The 18202-nt window shown below is 44.2% G+C and overlaps 2 protein-coding genes across 3 annotated transcripts; both read right to left on the bottom strand.

The window, feature by feature from the left end:
* Positions 1 to 6384: 6384 nt before the first annotated feature.
* On the bottom strand, positions 6385 to 9518 carry LOC123398780 (patatin-like protein 2). Of its 2 annotated transcripts, none has more exons than XM_045093238.1 (7): positions 9004 to 9518; positions 8226 to 8407; positions 7956 to 8142; positions 7495 to 7662; positions 7072 to 7374; positions 6742 to 6923; positions 6385 to 6653 (listed from the first exon to the last, which is right to left on the bottom strand). In XM_045093238.1, exons 1-7 carry the CDS (start codon positions 9139 to 9141, stop codon positions 6596 to 6598), a joined length of 1218 nt encoding a protein of 405 aa, XP_044949173.1. In that variant the 5' UTR covers positions 9142 to 9518; the 3' UTR covers positions 6385 to 6595. The 2 variants fall into 2 exon arrangements, with proteins under 2 accessions (XP_044949173.1, XP_044949174.1); XM_045093239.1 differs by having other exon boundaries at positions 8013 to 8142; positions 9004 to 9516.
* Positions 9519 to 12427: 2909 nt separating this feature from the next.
* On the bottom strand, positions 12428 to 13834 carry LOC123398781 (tuliposide A-converting enzyme 1, chloroplastic-like). Its single transcript, XM_045093240.1, has one exon. It carries the CDS (start codon positions 13728 to 13730, stop codon positions 12756 to 12758), a length of 975 nt encoding a protein of 324 aa, XP_044949175.1. The 5' UTR covers positions 13731 to 13834; the 3' UTR covers positions 12428 to 12755.
* Positions 13835 to 18202: the final 4368 nt, after the last annotated feature.

The raw sequence follows: 18202 nt of genomic DNA, 5'->3' as shown, positions 1-18202 counted from the left end.
AGCTCGTCATCAGCGAGGCTCAACGTGGTCGCTGGCGGTCCCCAACACCTCGGCTAACACTGCCATGGTGCAAAGGCCCATGGACAACATACTTATGATTATACCCTCTATGCAAGCATCCACAAATACAGATAACATATGGATTCCAAATAACCTATAATGTAATAAATCATAAAGTTAAGGTTTGAATAGTTGTTGCTCCAACCATCCATCATTTTTAAGCTAATCACGTAATGCTCTGTTTAGGCCCTTACAGTAATGTGATGCGAGTTCGACATTCGCACACCACCACTATAGAATTACACCAGAACATAATATCAAAGACACCGAACTTAATTCAACTTCACATGATTGCTAGTAACAAGGTTCATCCCATGTCCTCAGAACGTAACAGACTACCCACAAGCCATCATACAAATCATAATTTGTGGAGATGATAATATGAATAACAATCTGAATATATGAATGTTTCACCAATAAACTTTCAAGCAGCAACTGCAAGCAATAATCAACACCAAAAAGTAATTTCAGTGAAGGATCTGAGGTAATAGTTCATAGACTTAAGGCTAGGGTTAGAGATGAACGATGATGATGACGATGTCGACGAAGATGGTGATGGAGATGAGATCCCTACGACGATCGAAGTGTTGTTGATGATGATACCTTCAAATTTTCCCACCCGGAGGGATTATTCCCCGACAAATCAACCTGCCAAAGATGAGAAAGTGCTCCTCACTATTCCACCTCGCAGACGGCGAATAAAAAAAATCCCACAAAATCGGAAGTTTTATTAGTATACTCCCTCCATTCCATAACGTAATGTGACCACCCTTTTTGAGATTTAAGTTTCACTATAAATTTAATCAATGTGAACGACTGCGATGAAAACAAAAACTATACCATTGAATTCGTATTAAAAAAATGGTATTCAATGATATATTTTTTGCTCTCACCGCATTCGTTCATGTTGGTTAAACTAGCAAAAGGGCCCATGCGTTGCAACGGGAGAAAGAAATACCACACGGCACACGCTCTTAATTTATAAAAAATGTCTATAATTTAAGAATTTATAGTTACGATACAAATAAAGATGGTCTTATCCTACAAAAATGCAGTTCAAAATTTCACAGGTCTTCTATTTTAACACGGCTTGCATGTAGATTTAATACGTACAAAGAATCAGTCAAGTGACCTTCAGTTTCATCTGTAATCCTGATTTTGTTGACGTGTTCATCCCCAACCCCGATGAGTACCGGTATGAAAGAAAGACGAATAATGACTTATTTATTAAGATTGCATCCTAGATAGTATTTTTATTAAACGTTTAACAGATAAAATGATATCATATTTAAATTCTACATATTTTTCTAATCAAATTCCATGTATAATATGTTAAATTTGGAGTTACGGTAGAAAAGATATGAGTATTTAAAAATATATTTAATATATACTACGAGTTTAATATCATAAACAGTAAGGGTTTTTTTGTAAAATCACCTCGATGGGTTTTTCGACGGAAGCGATAGCCTCTTTATTATTAGGTAAAGATTTACAATCAAGAGTAAATCTTAAAAAACACAGACGCACTATATTATGGAAACGAACGAAGGGAATATAAGGTAGACTAGCAAAACCCTGTGGAAGGCCGCGAGCCTCTCCCCGATAGGTGCCCGGCATGTTACGTCGTTCTATACACCCACTAGTGCCAGCCGCCGGCCTGGCGCGTACCTTTTTCTGAGGTAACATGAGAGTACGACACCGGCGGCTGAGAGTGAGGAACTCCCTACAAAAAAGAAAAGCTCGCCATTTTTTTAGCATGGTCTGACCACGAACGGACGCAGGACAGCGATCGACCCCGGCCAGTGATTCGGCCGGCGAAGCCTGTGGTGGCAGGGAGGTCAAAGGCGGCGGCGACGGCAGTGGGAATATACCGTACGTGCACGGTGGATCCACGGCGCCCCTCCGGTCGCTGTCGAACGCCCGGCTCCGGATCCTCGTTGCCATTAGCGAGCCATGGAGAAACATCTCCCGAGCCGGGAGGATCCCGCGCAGCAAAGCGTTGAGAGATTCCTCTCCTTGCGGCGCTAGAACCCGGCTCGATTAGCTTCTTTCGGAAGGTTGGCCTAGTTTAATTGCGCTGCAAGGTACCATATGCATGCATGATCGGACGTAAAGGGGGAAGCACGTACCATGTGCCTTGGAGAATATATATGGCATGGCTTCTTTTGTTCACAGCCATGCATGTGCATGCAAGGAACAATACTAGTACTAGTAGTATCTATATCTCTATATATACTCTATGTTACTCGATCTCACGGACGGGGCAGCTTTATGCCTTCTTGATGTCGATTCTCAGTTTTTTTTTTTCTTATGTACTGCTTCCTCCCTTCCTAAATACGCCTCCGTTTCATAATGTATAGGGCGTATGGATAATTTGAGAAGTCAAACTTTGTTAACTTTGATCATGATTGTAGAGGGGGAAAACGTACATCTACAATATCAAATATATAACGTTAGATACATCACAAGACATATTGTATATATATGGTATTGTATATATAAACAGTTTTTTATTTAAACTTGGTCAAAGTTTGTAAGGTTTGACTTTGCAAATATCTATATGCACTACATTACGGAACGGAGGGGGTATAAGTCTTTTTAAAGATTTTACTATGAACTATATACGAAGTGAAATAGGTGAATCTACATCCTAAAATATGTATATATACATCTATATGTAGTTCGTAATGAAATCTTTAAAAAAAACTTATATTTTGAACGGAAAGAGTATTTGACAATTATTTCTTGAGTTCTTTTAGAATATAAAACCATGTAGAAGAGTTGCATGAGGATTGCAGAGCCGAAGATGGCGTGATCGTTACGTCACCGGAAAATGACGCTACCCAAGCAATCCACCATTGCATCATCTAAGATGCGCGACCCAAAACAACATGCCAACCTAGACTGGAGCAAATGAATAGCACAAGGCATGAACATCGGGAAACATCCAATGTGAGAGTGTGAACAACAACCAACATCCAGGCCAAACCCGAGTACTATGACAATCATAAATCAGAGGGCGATCACAGGCACTGAAGATGAAGTCAACCGTGACCGACTATCAAGGGTTCCGTTGAGGCGGAGAAGAAAACACAGGAGGAAGGAATGGAGGCTCTCCCGCACAGGAAACACAACCATAAATCAATTATTCGTTTCTTTGCCACCATAGAATCATAAATAAATTCCTATGAAATATTCAGGGCATGTTTGGTAGCCTTCACAAGGATGTATGTTACCTTTTCAATCCATTTTTGTTGTTTGATAGCATGCATGTGTCTTGTACTGTAGCTCGATGGAGGCCCATCAGGGTTACCTCTCCTCCCTATTTCCCCTTCACTTCCAAGCTCCCTACCGGCCACGAGAGACATCCAACCGCCCACCGCCACCTCCCCTTCTCCTTGATGGCAGCCTACTTCCGCGATTCCTCCGGCGATTAACCTGCTCCCTACCAGCCACGAGGGATACCCAGACGCACGCTTCCACCTCCCTTTCTCCTTGATGGCAGCCTACTTTGGCGATTTTACGCACGCTTCCACCTCCCTTTCTCCTTGATGGCAGCCTACTTTGGCGATTTTTTCGCACGCTCCCTACTAAACAAAGTCTCTACTTAACATGTTTGAACACATACATTAGTACCAAACAACATCAAATGCATGCATTTAGCACGTCTAAACTCAGCATGTCTCATGGCAGCGTCTCATGGGGAACCAGGTTAGGATGGAAATGTTATCAAACACACCCTTACGTTGTCGAGAAAATAGCATAGTAGCATTCCGAAGAAGAGAAGGCAATGCACAAGCTTTATTCCAGTGAACAGGAAATACACGTCACACGTTTTTTTCTTCACGTTCTAAAACCATATACACATCACACATGAAATGGAATACAATTTGAACGAGGAATACAAATCAAGAGAACACTTCATTCATACTATAAACAAGAACTCTGTACCCATCCAGCATGTTGCGCCTTCGTTTCGCTCAACGGCGATCGTTCCCTGCGGCGTGCAGCTTGTTGCCGATCCCAGGGCTGTGCCCAGGCGCCGTTCCACGGCTGTCGGTGGTCGCCACCCAGGTCGCCCCCGCGTAACCGCTGGCAGTACCCTGCACGGCATGGCACCCCGCTGACATGCATGCCTCATCGCCGTCGATCTTGGCCGACGCCGCCATCAGCCTCCTCGCCTCGCACGGGCACGTCGCCAGGTGGCTCGACACGACCAAGATGATCAGAATGCAGCAGGTGCACGAGGAGACATGCTTGGAACCTGCCATGTAAGTGAAGAACCAACAAGTAACTAAGGTGGTCTTAAGACTCGGTATGCTGCAGCTACTCTTCTTGCTTGGGGTTTTTAGCTTGGTTTGAGAGGTTTGCGCCCAGTGACAATTTATAGGGAGAGGGAGTGCTACGGCATGCAATAAAAAATTTAAAACGAGACCAGCCGGGACACTAGCTTGGCGGCATATTTTTATAGTGGAAGAATGCAACCTGAGCACCCGCTGGATCCTAGACTCTCGAACTTGGCTGGGTGGGCAGCGTGCGCACCCGCACAGCTTACCAACAACAGAGCGGCGCTCTGTTCTCTCATGGCGTGCAATATTTTAAGTCACAGACAACACCTATCTTACAGATCCGAGAGGTATATAAACATAGAAAGGTAGACAGCCCAGCTCCGTGCGATCTAAAGGCTCCTCAAGACTCAAAAGGCCGCATGAAGAAACAACCATGAAGTACACCATTGCCATGGTGAACCAACAAACATGCATGTCATTTTCGCCAGAGTCCAATTTTTTCACATGCATGTGCCACAGTCAAGGAACTAAATGTTCATCTTCTAAACGTGCACATTTGACTATGGGAGGTTAGTGCTTCAGAAAAAATAAGAGACATGCATGGACAGATGCAGGGCATGCGGTCTGCTAAACTCAAATTGTTTTTGGATTCTCATGGAGAGAAAAACTAACATCATCAGAAAGGAAAAGTAACCCACTTAAGAGTTGATGAGGAACACTTACTGCAAGGATCTCGGAAAAGGGCAGCATCGTTTGCATGGCATAATCTGGGGAATCTTCGTTGCTTGGACACACACATCGATCGCGCAGACGCAGCTTTCGACCGGCCAAGCACAATAGCTGGCTCCCCGGACCAAAGGAGGGGTCACCTTTTTGATCATTAACAACTTCATATATATAGCCTATGACTTGAGAAGAAATATATTTCATGTACGGCGTACGGGGCGACGGCTGCTCCAAAGTTTGCTCGGACCAACGGTTTGGAGCACTCAAGCGGCGCAGGCCACTAACATGAAAAGCCTAGGGGTTTGAAGAAATGCTTGCCAGATTTGCCTTTTTCCCCAAAAAACCTATGGTCGATCAAATGTAGCATTGTGGCACCACCAACCAAGGAACCCCCATGGCTGGCTGGCAGAGGCTCCAAGATTTCTACTTAATTGAACATATTTTGCTACCATCCACTTGGATTCCGAAATCCCCAATCGCCTCACCTTTAAAACCATACTAGCTATATTTATGTGTTGATGGAAAATCTGTGTTTCTTAAAGTTGACAGTTATACCTACTTCACACTGCACATTGTTGGTCGTTGATGAGATCTTTTTGGTGCTCAGAATTTGATGGGTGATGGTTACAGATCACCAATCTAGGGACTGAGTGCTCCAGAGCACATGCTTAGACCAGCTTTCAAAGGCTACCCACCGTAGTATCCATATCAAAATATTCAGTTCCAGCCATCCTGCAGCCCACGATGTTGCCCCTTGGGTGCTGCAACGTTAACAAATCCAACTTGCCAGAGTTAATACCAGGATCACAGAATATATAGTGCCACTACAGTTCACACCAAAAAAAAATGCGCATTGCTAGAAAGTAGTGAGTTTGAACTTTCAAAGTAAGCTAAAAAGTACTCGATCACAGAAGAACCTCTTGCCCTGGAAAAGTGGAAAGCGTGTCAATTAAAATGAACTACTTTGAGTTAGTGAAGCGCTTTGGTATTTATTTGTCTAGTCTATCCATGCTACAAACCCAATAGGAATTAGATGTCTCTCTGACAATTCCCAACAGCAGAATCTCAAGATGTACTAAAGGGTAAAGCATTTGAAAAGGCATCTCACTTGCTTAATACTCATTACCCAAAGCAGAGATAGGTTTAACTATTTCTACGTACAAAGCGAAGCAATATCGTACCAGGTACTTCCATGCAGCAGTGGCGGCTATCTCTTTATTCCAAATGTCTTGCTACATGGCCGTCCTGGAACCCTTCAGAAGTCATCGGCTGGCATAAAACCGGTGCAATTGATAACACAACAGAACAATAATTAAATGATTAACTTTATTTAAAAAATATGTGTATTTACATATCTAAAGCCATCGGCGCCTAACATTATCAAACTAGAGCAATCAGTATGCCACACTACACATTTATTTAACTATGTTACAATGAAACTTCAACAAATTGGCAACTGGGGTATGCCATGCAGAGAAAATTTCTCTCTGGCAGAGCATTGACGTAAAAGAGATCGGACTTCATTTCGGTGATCTTGCTTGACGAATTTGCTTTTCATCAGACAACAGCTTTGCAAATCTGAAAATAAGGTGTTAATTAGCTAATAAGTAGAGATGCATACTGCAATTATAATAACCTGATTCCTGATAGGTGGTGCCAAGCTCACCTCTTGAGAGCTTCCTCATTGGTCTCCTCCGTTTCACTACAAGTAGGCACCATCTGGCCAGTCTCCAAATTTGCCCGTGAGACAGGTTTCTTTAGCAGCAACTCTCCAACATTGACAAGTTTCTCCAAGTTATCCTTGGTGGCAACATCAACTGAGGAGAGTGTCCCCCGTAGGGTATCATCCTGTCATGTAGAAATGGTATTCTCTGAGTAAAAGGAGGCTGATTTATTGGTTGCATTGTACTCCCTCTGTTCCAAAATTTGAACTGAAACCATGACACTTATTTTGGAAAGAAGGGAGTACAAAATAAGTTGTCTGCATTTTACTTACTTGAATTCTCAGATAGTTCTGCTCAGAATGTAAGGCTTTGAAAACAGAAGCAATGTGAATATCCACCATATCTGCACTTGCCCGTGTGAAGATATCTACTAATGGTGTGGATCCACTGCTAAGTAACCAATCCAACACTCCCCATGATTTAGCCTTTTGTGCATCGTACTTCTCTTCAAATTTTGATGAGCCTGTGCCAAGTGAAATGACCAAAAACCGGCCATAGTCCATAGGTTTTATCGGGAAGAAATCTGAATCTTGCTTGAATATCTGCTTGCTTACTTCTCCAATGGCAACTAAGGCCTAAACACAACAAAGACAGATATTAGGTCTATTTCAAAATTTCTAGACTTTCCTTCAGTCTCTGAATCAAGCACATGCCCCAAGCTGTATGTTATGCAAAACTACAGGCAGCTATAGTACCGGATTATTGGCAGCTACTCCCCCATCAATAAGATTAAACTCCTTGGTGTTTCCATGAGAATCTTCAGTCTTGAAGTAATGAGCAGGCAAATAAGTTGGAGCAGCGGACGTGCTGATGCAAATATCTGATAACAAAGCATCCATTGTGCTCTTCTTCTTCTTCTTAACCTGTCACATGATAATAGAAAGTTCATTTTTGTGCAAATTTCCATCATGAAGGATTAATGGAAGTTCTCGACTTCTCACTTCTGCTTCATACATATGTTCTCCCTTTGAAGTAAATTTACAGCGAAAACAAAGAAATATGCATTTCATTAGCATGTGTTTCTTATACCATTATTAAAGTGAATTGGCTCTGATTTACTATAACTGGCATCCAATACAAAGAAACATCAACCATATTTTACAGGTACACAAATTAGGTCTCCCAAAAGATTTGAGCGAGAGGGGAAGAGGGAAACCTCATATGACGAAAAAATGGTTGGTTGTAGCCGCTTGATGTCGAAAGTCGGTATTACCACATTTGTTAACGTCTGATGCAGCCTGGCGCTTCCTAACTTCTTTCTCACAACTTCATGAAGGTACTTGCCATCATAACAAGGTCCTGACAATGAGCGAAGTATCCTCATTATCCTACCAAATGCACCCCTAGAAAAAACAGAAAATATGTGTTACTGGACAAGTTCCCAATTCAATCAACAAGAAGTGAAAAACATAACATATGTGTTCACCTGAGCTGCGGGAAAATTCTGGGAGCATGGTCCATATAAAATGCTTGAATATCCTTCGCAGCAAAAAGTGGTCTTCTCTTCTTATTTGGTGCAGTGAGCATCGCAGTCACAAGTCCCCCTGTGCTGGTCCCAGCAATGACATCAAAGTAGTCTGCTAACCGGGCTTCCGCTCCATCAAGTTTCTTTAGAAGTTAACATAACAGTTTCAGTGGGATGCAATCAAGAGCATCAATTAAAAATCAATGTGTTTCTAAAGAAAGGAGCATCTGCTGGTGCAGATGGAAACAAAATCATTGTTACACGTCAAGTATATTCAGCCCACGAGCCCGGAAGAGATAAAAGAACCAGAAATACAGAACTAACACTAGCAGAATATTGAACTTATGTAATACAAAAAATAAATCCAATTTGCCAAGAATTTGAATTTTCTGCTCAACATCTACATGTGCATAAATAACAATAAAAGAAGAGGGAGCAGACAACAACAAGACAGCACCCTCATTGTGACGCTAATACAAAGTTTAAGATTTACTTGGGTTATGGAAGTACCTTTACTTTACAGTTAAGTTAACAAGATATGGTTAGTGAATTGAGTTAAATCCTGACAGTTTGAATTTAAACAAACCAAACAACCAAATTGCAAGCTTATTTCATCTAACGCGATATATGGAACATGGACTTGTAATCTATTATATTTCTCACCAGGTGACTGTTGCCATGGCAATATGCCAACATCACAAGATACAAAAATCAATTATGTACATAACTACAGGTTTACCTGCAACTCTGATTCTAGAAAGGCAAGAGCAACAGCTGGAATGAGTCCTCGAATCCCTCCACCATCGATAGAAAGAATTGTGATGAGGTTGCCATAAGTTGGTGGGTGTCTGCACAAGATATGTTTTCCAGTCTCCATATTTGTGTTCTCTTCAAGGATAGGTTGCAAAGATTTGTAGTTCTCCGAGGATGGCGATATGAGCCCTCAAGTTAATGTAGAGAACACATATTAATAGACTTCGGATGAGAACTTTCGTGGCAATGCAGGTAGTGAAGGTCTATAGCATTCAGGACAAAGTCATTACGAATAACTTAAACGTGCGATAATAAAATCTTACTAACCTTCATTCATGAGAAGATATGTAGAATTAAAGTTGCAAAAGTGCACGCTTCATTTTCTGAAACCTTGGTAACAGTGACTACTGAGTAGGTAACGTGCTTTGAAGGAAACTTTTACCCATATAGACCTAATGATGTATTGAAATGCCCTATTTTGTACTCCCTCCGTAAAGAAATATAAGAACGTTTAGATCACTAACTAAACGCTCTGATATTTCTTTACGGAGGGAGTATTTTCTCATCAAACACACAAAAAATCTATTTTCTCAAAATGGAAAGTCAAGTGATGATTGAGAGGCTAGTATATGAGGTTCGAATGCAGTGTATATCTCCTCTTTTCGAAAAGGACAAATGTCTCTTTCTCAGTTGCCCTTGGACTAGGGGCTATTCTAGTGCCCTGAAGGCGCTGCCAGGAAAAGGAAATTTCTATGACCCAGGTGTTAGTCATGTTAGAAAGTTGACCTAAACTTGCATGGAGCTAATACATCTTAGCTTTGTGCTCTATCTCAGTATGATCATACTTGTGATGCACGCAATCTAAGTAATAAGATGAACAATCTGTGTACTAGTACAGGTTGATTGACCTAAATGGGATATGTTAGGCATGCCCTTGGAGGATGACATCAGAGGAACCTGCACTGCTGAAGCATTTGAATTTAGGCAGTATGCAGCAATGGGAAAAAAAACATGCTACCATTCAATTTGTGCCAATTTTGTTTTAGCTGGATGGTTGTTGCATCATTGATTACGTATTCTCAATCACGTTGTATCCAAACGATATCCTAGTTAAGCACAGAAGATAGTTATCTAGATCCGACGAACTTATGAGAGTCTTCAACCATTTTCTTTTCTTTTATATTTGAGAAATATGGTGTAACGTTCAGCTTTGGCTAAGTAAAATGTGCAAGGAAAGGTGATGTAGCCCGTCAAGTAAGATATCATGTAATTAGACAAACATATCATAATGTGAAAAACATTTAGATTTGAGACCCTGTGAACAAATAAATATCAGAATATTCATTTGATTTCCCGGAGGAAGAAAACAAATGAATGACAACGATGGAAAATACTTATCACAAATCCAAAGTAATTCATTCAAGAACAAACTATTGCATCAGATACATAATATTCTTTGCCAGGCCCTTCCCTGGACCCTCCGCAAGCAGGAGCTACATGAACCAGGCAGCCCTTCTATACATAACACTATTTGTCTCTTGTACAAAAAAAAAGTCAAAACAACAAACTATCTACCAAATTCAGATAAACCTAACTTACCTCTCTTCGTCACCAAATAAGCTAGTTTCTAGGCACGCTTTCTCTGATTCATATATGGAAGATGGAGATCAAAAGTAAAAACAATTCATTGTGCAAACTTATATAGGTGTAACTGTGCAATTGCAGTCAGATAAAACAATGTGAAGTTACCACATAGCTTTCAGTACATGGGATATGAAGACTGAATATTAAAACAACTGGTACTGCAAGCTTATATGGATTAAACTGTAGTCAGATTGAACCATGGAAACTCACTGCATATGTCAAGATAAACAGTTATAATACATGGCATGCCAGTAATAGTTAACATCAATATCCTCAGCATTGGTGTGGGTTCTCTGGAAGATGAGAAATGATTTATATATTCGGATAATCAAGTGGTCTGGCATGCAGGTACCATGGCAGAAACTCTTCAGGATGCTCAGAAGCTGGAAGCATATATGTGCGGCCTCCAATATGCTGCTGATGATTTATTTACTTTCTTTGGGGCTGAAGATGTTGGAGACGACGAGAATTGCCTACCATTGGAGAAGAGGAAGACGTCACATGGATTGTTCACTACACTGGAAGAGTGGAGGCTCCCAGAAAATATTGATGACATCACCCATTTTTCTTAGTTTGGATCATGCGATGTACTGGAAACAGTTGTAGAACTGATTGCAGCCAGTTGCTCCTAGAAGTACAGTTCTGCATTGCAGACGCCATTAGGGTTACCAAATCTTACTTTTGTAGCCAGAGACCCTTGTACATATTGTAACACTTCTTTTACTATAAACAGGCAAGGCTTTTGCCTGTTTGTTTCAAAATAAAAAATAATGGCACTTCAATGCCACATAAGGAGAAATCGTCATGTCAGCAGTAAGTAGTTAGTTTTGTAATGAGTCAAGTGATTGCTTTGAAGTAAGCCCAATATATGTATCCCAAGAAAATTATACACCCTTACATTATCCGCAAGGTATGCAGCATGGCAGTTACCTGATATGCTAATCCTGACTACATTCCAGCTCAGTCTGTTGTCTGGCTGCTGGCATCACTGACGCCTCTACGATCCAACCAATTGGGAGAGAATCAATAGACTCCTTTTCAGGAGCGATACTGAAGACCCCTCTCGCAGGTTTGTGAAACACGATATATGAATGCAATATCAATATGTGCAACCCTGCAAAAATAATCTAAGTCGCTGCAATATTAGTCTTCAGTTTCTTTCAATGTATACCATGGTTATGCACTACAGTATAATACTTCCTGCATACAGCAAATAGCTTACTACTAAAGCAGTAACGCCTTCGCTAGAGTTGACTGCATTTGGTCAATGGCATAGAATTAATGCAATAAGTAAAGGAATCGCTGTGCAACACCCGATACCGCAGGAAATGTAAGGAAAAGGTTGTCCAAGAGATTATCCATCCTTGAACAACGACATCTGTAGTCATTTGGTGGGGGTCTCTGGTGAGTACCATCAAACATGAAGGAATTTGAGAAGTGCTGCAGTATGCCTTACAGCTATTGGTTGTATGATTGATGGCTCAGCATAGTGGTCATGGCCTGTTTGGCCAGCACCACTGTATCAGCAACATTTTCACAATTGCTCGATAGAATTGCACTTTTAAGAGAAGCCTTAAATCTCTTAGTCTGCCACATGTCATTCAATGAAATAGCATCAGAAGGAATGTCCAGAAGAGAAAGCTTAATGATTGTCCTTAGATTAAAGCCTGAATTGCTAGCCGAAATGGAAGTACATATATGATGCAGCATCCCAATCAGACATTTTTAGCCCTAAATATTAGTAGGAAAAGGCTCCAAGATGATGATTCAGGCTCGAACTAGTAATTCCCTTTTCATTCTTGAGAAAGCAAGCTCCTCCTACTGCAACTTGATAACTTCATAATCATATCCTAGCATCCTAAACCCGTTCAAAATACAAATTTATAACTGAACAGGATGGCAGACTAGCTGGTTTGAATTTGAACTCCATATGATACTAGTGACAATATACTCTAGTTCTTATAGACTGAACATAAAACTAGTGAAGAACAGGTACAAACATGTTTTAAGCAAAACTCAAACTTCCTAGTGTACAACAATAGCCAATTCAAGAACATTGCCTTGGTCATGTGAATGAGTGGAGAACAGGAGATCTCATCGGCGGCCCAGAAATTCAGCGACCACGCGGACCTGCGCTTCGGCCTGGGCGCATGTCGGCCGGAAGAGGTGAAAGCCGTGACCCTGCCCATCCGCCTCCCAGATTTCCACCTCGCCTTGCCAGCCGCTCCCAATCAATTTCTCACAGTACAGCCTTCCCCTTCCCCTCATGGCGTCCTTGCCCCCAACGCATACCAGAGCAAGCTTGCACCCCAGCCCGGCAAGGCTCGGCGCTCCCTCGGCCATCGGGTTGATCCACGGGTCATCGCACCCACTGGTCCCCGGGCAGACCACCGGCCAAAGCCGCACCAGCTCGTCGAGCAACGCCATGCCCATCTCGTCCGACTCGGAGCTGTCGCCCCCTAGGAAGTAGGGATGGATCAGCAGGAGCGAGCTCACCTTCACGCCGTGGCCCAGCTCCTCGGCGCCAGCACGCATTGCGGCGTGGTGCGCGATGTTGGCGCCGGCGCTCTCGCCGCCCACGTGGACGCGCCCGAAGTCCGCGTGGTTGGTCAGCCAGGGCTCCGCGCCCTGGCCGCCCGCGTGCGCGGCCACCCACTGGAGCGCCGCCCAGGCGTCCCCGTAGAGCGCGGGGACCGGGTGCTCCGGCGCGAGGCGGTACTCCACCGACACGACGATCGCGCCGGCCCGCGCGGCGAGCTGGTTGGCGTGGCCGTGCGCGGCGGCGTCGAACGCCGAGCTGAGGCAGAAGCCGCCGCCGTGGAAGAATACGAGGACGGGGAGCTTGCCCTGTTGGGCGCCGGCTGGGACAGGCGGGAGGTAGATTCTCGCCGACAGGCCGGCTCCCGGGAGGATGGTGATGTCCTTCGAGGAGACGCCGGTGGCGGCGTCGGTGCAGGGCGGGGCGAGGTCGATCCGCAAGAACCGCTCGACGCGGCCGCTCTTGTAGACACGAATGAAGCCCGGGGCGTCGTGGATGACCTCGTCGCCGCCGGCGCCCGTGTCGGACATGGCGCGGGGAGATCAGGGGAGGGGGTGAATGGATTCGGATCTCCACGGAGTAGAGGAGAGATCAGTGAACTGCTGGAGTCCTTTCTTTTTTTTATATGGAACACACGTATTCCATTTAAGACACGGCGTAATCACCGGTTACAACACGGGCTATATCACTAAGACTGCTTGTAATGCATATGATACTAGTGTATATATTACATCTATAATGCATAGTATCATGTGTTAGTATCATAGAACGATTCATTTATTATCATGCATCACACATAGTCTCTCTGTTCCTAAATATAAGTCTTTTAAACGATTTCACTAGGTGTCTATACGGAGCAAAATGATTGAATGTATACTTTAAAGTATGTCTATATATAATCCGTATGTAGTCCACTAGTGAAATCTGTACGAAGACTTATATTTAGGAACGGAGGGAGTAGTAGCACAACATTTAATATGATACGGTATCATAATATGATACTCAACCTTCTCTTTTTTCATTTAATTTCATGTCACCTCATTAAATATGTTTAATTGGCATGCATGATACTACTTATGATACTCCCATTACAACCAGCCTAAGATAGTTGTCAAACCATTGTCGACTAACACCACAACCTAACCCAGAACCCAAGGCAGCCAGGTTACGAGGTGTGTAAGCCACCATACTATGGATAAACTGAGTATGCATCTTCATCTTAATCTCCCTGAACAAAGTCTCAAGAGGAGCAAGGTCGAAATGAGTGGACTTCAAGGCATTTGCAAGCGTCAAGCAGTCCGTCTCAAAACACATTCAGCCAACCCCCAGCTGGTCGGCTAAGAGGACTGCATTGTGCATGGCATCGGCTTTTGCATGGAGGGCGCTACTATACAAAGTCCTTCCGTTGTGTCTGCCTGGTTCAGACCATGGATCTGAAAAGATCTACTACTATTATCTGATCGTGGTACGATTAGCTGGTGACCCAACGCGACGGCGGGTGCCGCGGCAGCGGTGGCGGCCGCGCATCAGTGCAGACCTGCCCAAACGGGCCGGCACGACAAGGCCCGGCACAGCCCGTTGTAATCAAGCCTGGCACGACACGGACCCCCAGGCACGTTTATTAGTCGGGTCGTGCTATGCCGGCCCGTGGGTTGCGCCTTCAGGCCCAGGCACGACCCGGTTATTAAACAGGCCGGCATGTTGGCCCGATTAGCACGGTGTGCCGCATATTTTTAGCCTCATGGGCTTATTTTTGGGCCTATTTGGCCATATATTATGTAAATATATATTTAAAAAACTAAAAAAATATTAAAAAAATAAGCGGGTCGTGTCGTGTCGGCCCGCGTGCCTAGCCTCCAGGCCCACGCACGACCCGAGGCGTGCTTCGTGCCGGGCCCGAGCACGATTATGTTGGGTAACGTAGCATAAATTCAAAAAAAATCCTACGCATATTCAGATCTTCCTATGGAGAGACCAGCAAAGAGAGAGGGGTGAGTGCATCTTCATACCTTTGAAGATCGCTAAGCGGAAGCGTTGCTAGAACGCGGTTGATGGAGTCGTACTCGCGGCGATTCAGATCGCGGTGTGATTCTGATCTAGTGCCGAACCACGGCACCTCCGCGTTCAACACACGTGCAGCCCGGTGACGTCTCCCGCACCTTGATCCAGCAAGGAGGAGGGAGAGGTTGGGGAAGATCTCCGGCAGCACGACGGCGTGGTGTCGATGGAGAGACGAGGTCTCCCGACAGGGCTTCGCCAAGCACCGTGGGAGAGGAGGAAGAAGGGGGGCAGGGCTGCGCCGTGGGAGAGGGAAAATTGTGTCTCCAACAGCCCCAAAACCCCCACTATTTATAGGAGGAGGGGAGGGGGGTGCGCCACCCCTAGGGTTCCCACCCTAGGTGGTGCGGCAACCCAGATGGGAGAGGGGGGCGGCGGCCAGGGCAGGGAAAAGGGGGGCGGCGCCCTAGGTGGGCCTTGGGCCTCCCCTGCGCCTAGGGTTTCCCCTCCCTCCCTCTCTGGTGCGCATGGGCTGGGTGTGGGGGGCGCACCAGCCCACCTAGGGGTTGGTTCCCTCCCGCACTTGGACCATGTAGCCCTCCGGGGCTTGTGGCCCCTCCCGGTGGGCCTCCGGAACCCTTCTGGTGGTCCCGGCACTTTGCCCGTGGTGCCCGAAACATCTCCGGCGTCCAAACCCATCCATCCTATATATCAATCTTTACCTCCGGACCATTCCGGAGCTCCTCGTGACGTCCGGGATCTCATCCGGGACTCCGAACAACTTTCGGTAACCTCGTATAACAATTCCCTATAACCCTAGCGTCATCGAACCTTAAGTGTGTAGACCCTACGGGTTCGGGAGACAGGCAGACATGACCGAGACACCTCTCCGGCCAATAACCATCAGCGGGGTCTGGATACCCATGGCGGCCCCCACTTTCTCCACGATGATCTCATTATATGAACCACGATGTCAAGGATCCAATCAATCTCGTATACAATTCCCTTTGTCTGTCGGTATAGAACTTTCCCGAGATTCGATCGTCGGTATACCTATACCTTGTTCAATCTCGTTACCGGTAAATCTCTTTACTCGTTTCGTAGCATGTCATCACGTGACTAACTCCTTAGTCACATTGAGCTCATGATGATGTTCTACCGAGTGGGCCCAGAGATACCTCTCCGTCACACGGAGTGACAAATCCCGATCTCGATTCGTACCAACCCAACAAACACTTTCGCAGATACCCGTAGTGCACCTTTATAGTCACCCAGTTACGTTGTGACGTTTGATACACCCAAAGCACTCCTACGGTATCCGGGAGTTGCACAATCTCACGGTCGAAGGAAAAGATACTTGACATTGGAAAAGCTTTAGCATACGAACAATACGATCTAGTGCTACGCTTAGGATTGGGTCTTGTCCATCACATCATTCTCCCAATGATGTGATCCCGTTATCAATGACATCCAATGCCCATGATCAGGAAACCATGATCATCTATTGATCAACGAGCTAGCCAACTAGAGGCTTGCTAGGGACACATTGTTATCTATTTATTCACACATGTATTACTGTTTCCTGTTAATACAATTATAGCATGAACAATAGACAATTATCATGAACAAAGAAATATGATAATAACTATTTTATTATTGCCTCTAGGGCATATTTCCAACATATTAGCCCGTGTCGTGCCAGGCACGTGGGCTGTTAGGCCGGCCTGGTTTACACGACCCGTTTGGCCAGATCTGCATGAGTGAGGCTGCGAGGGATGCAAATCGTAATGTAGAAGAATTCAATGGTTCTAATGGAAAATACTCCCTCCGTCCGGGAAAAGTTGTCCCCAAGGTTTTTTTGCAGAAAAAACCTCGAAGAAACTCCGACCGAACCCGCAGTCCATCATCCCCTAGGACACCGTTCCACTCGCGCCGCTCAACCACATCGTTCCGCCGCACCGCTCCCCGGCGACGCCGCGCAGCTCCAGCTCCCTTGTGTAGCTCCCCTACTGCACCTGCCTCCTCTGTCGCTCTGTCCTGCTCGTGCATCTCCCGCATATTTAGAAAGAAAAGAAAAAATCACTGCTACGACTTGTAAAATTTAGGGGAGCTCTTACTTTACACATATTTCTCAAAGCGTTGATGTTAATCATTGGCTATATCTTTTAACGAAGCTTTGATCTATATGGTATCATCAATTACAAAAAGGGGGAGATTGAAAGCACAATTGCTCTCTAAGGTGATTTTGATAATTAATCACAACATATGTGTCATTGAATTAATAATCTTATCTAAGTATATTTCAGAAAAGTTTAAAGACGCATTGGCTAAGGATTGTGAGGAGAACCCCTTGATTGAAGGAAAGGAATATGATTGCCCACACTTCAAGCTACAAGGCCCTGCATTTTATATTTGTGAGAAATCACATTTGAGTCCATATAATAGCCAATAGTATTAAAAGGGTTAAGATGTTTATGATGAATTGGTTGCTCAAGTACTTAGAGATAGCCACCAAAAATAGACGATCATCCCCCAGAAAATTATTCGTCCAAAACCTAAACATCAAAATCGATGCCACCAATATTTTCCACTCGGCCCTATCGATTTTTTCAGAGATAGAACCTTTGCCAAATCCTAGAATCTCGATATCATCGAAAATCAGTGACTAATTTTCTAGTTAGCCATTTTCAAGAATCGGAAATTCTGAGTCTTGGAATCGGTCTCACCAAGATCTAGAAACTGTCCTAGGTCACCATATCGGTACCACCGAGATTCCTATATCGGTCTCACCGATAATTCGAAAGTTGCCACATTTTGTGCAAATTGGTGTCACCAAGATTCACTTCGTTTTTATCGAGTTGGACAATAATGTTGTAACGGTTGAATTCTGGGAGATGCCTATATATACCCATCCACCACCTCTCATCCGTAGAGAAAGCACTTAGAACACACATACACTTTCCATATTCATTTTTCTGAGAGAGTCACCTACTCATGTGTTCAG

Source organism: Hordeum vulgare, chromosome 5H (genome assembly GCF_904849725.1).
Source record: "Hordeum vulgare subsp. vulgare chromosome 5H, MorexV3_pseudomolecules_assembly, whole genome shotgun sequence".
NCBI classification, from domain to species: Eukaryota; Viridiplantae; Streptophyta; class Magnoliopsida; order Poales; family Poaceae; genus Hordeum; species Hordeum vulgare.
The sequence above is the reverse complement of the archived record's forward strand: the minus strand, read 5'-3'. Positions and strand labels throughout refer to the sequence as shown.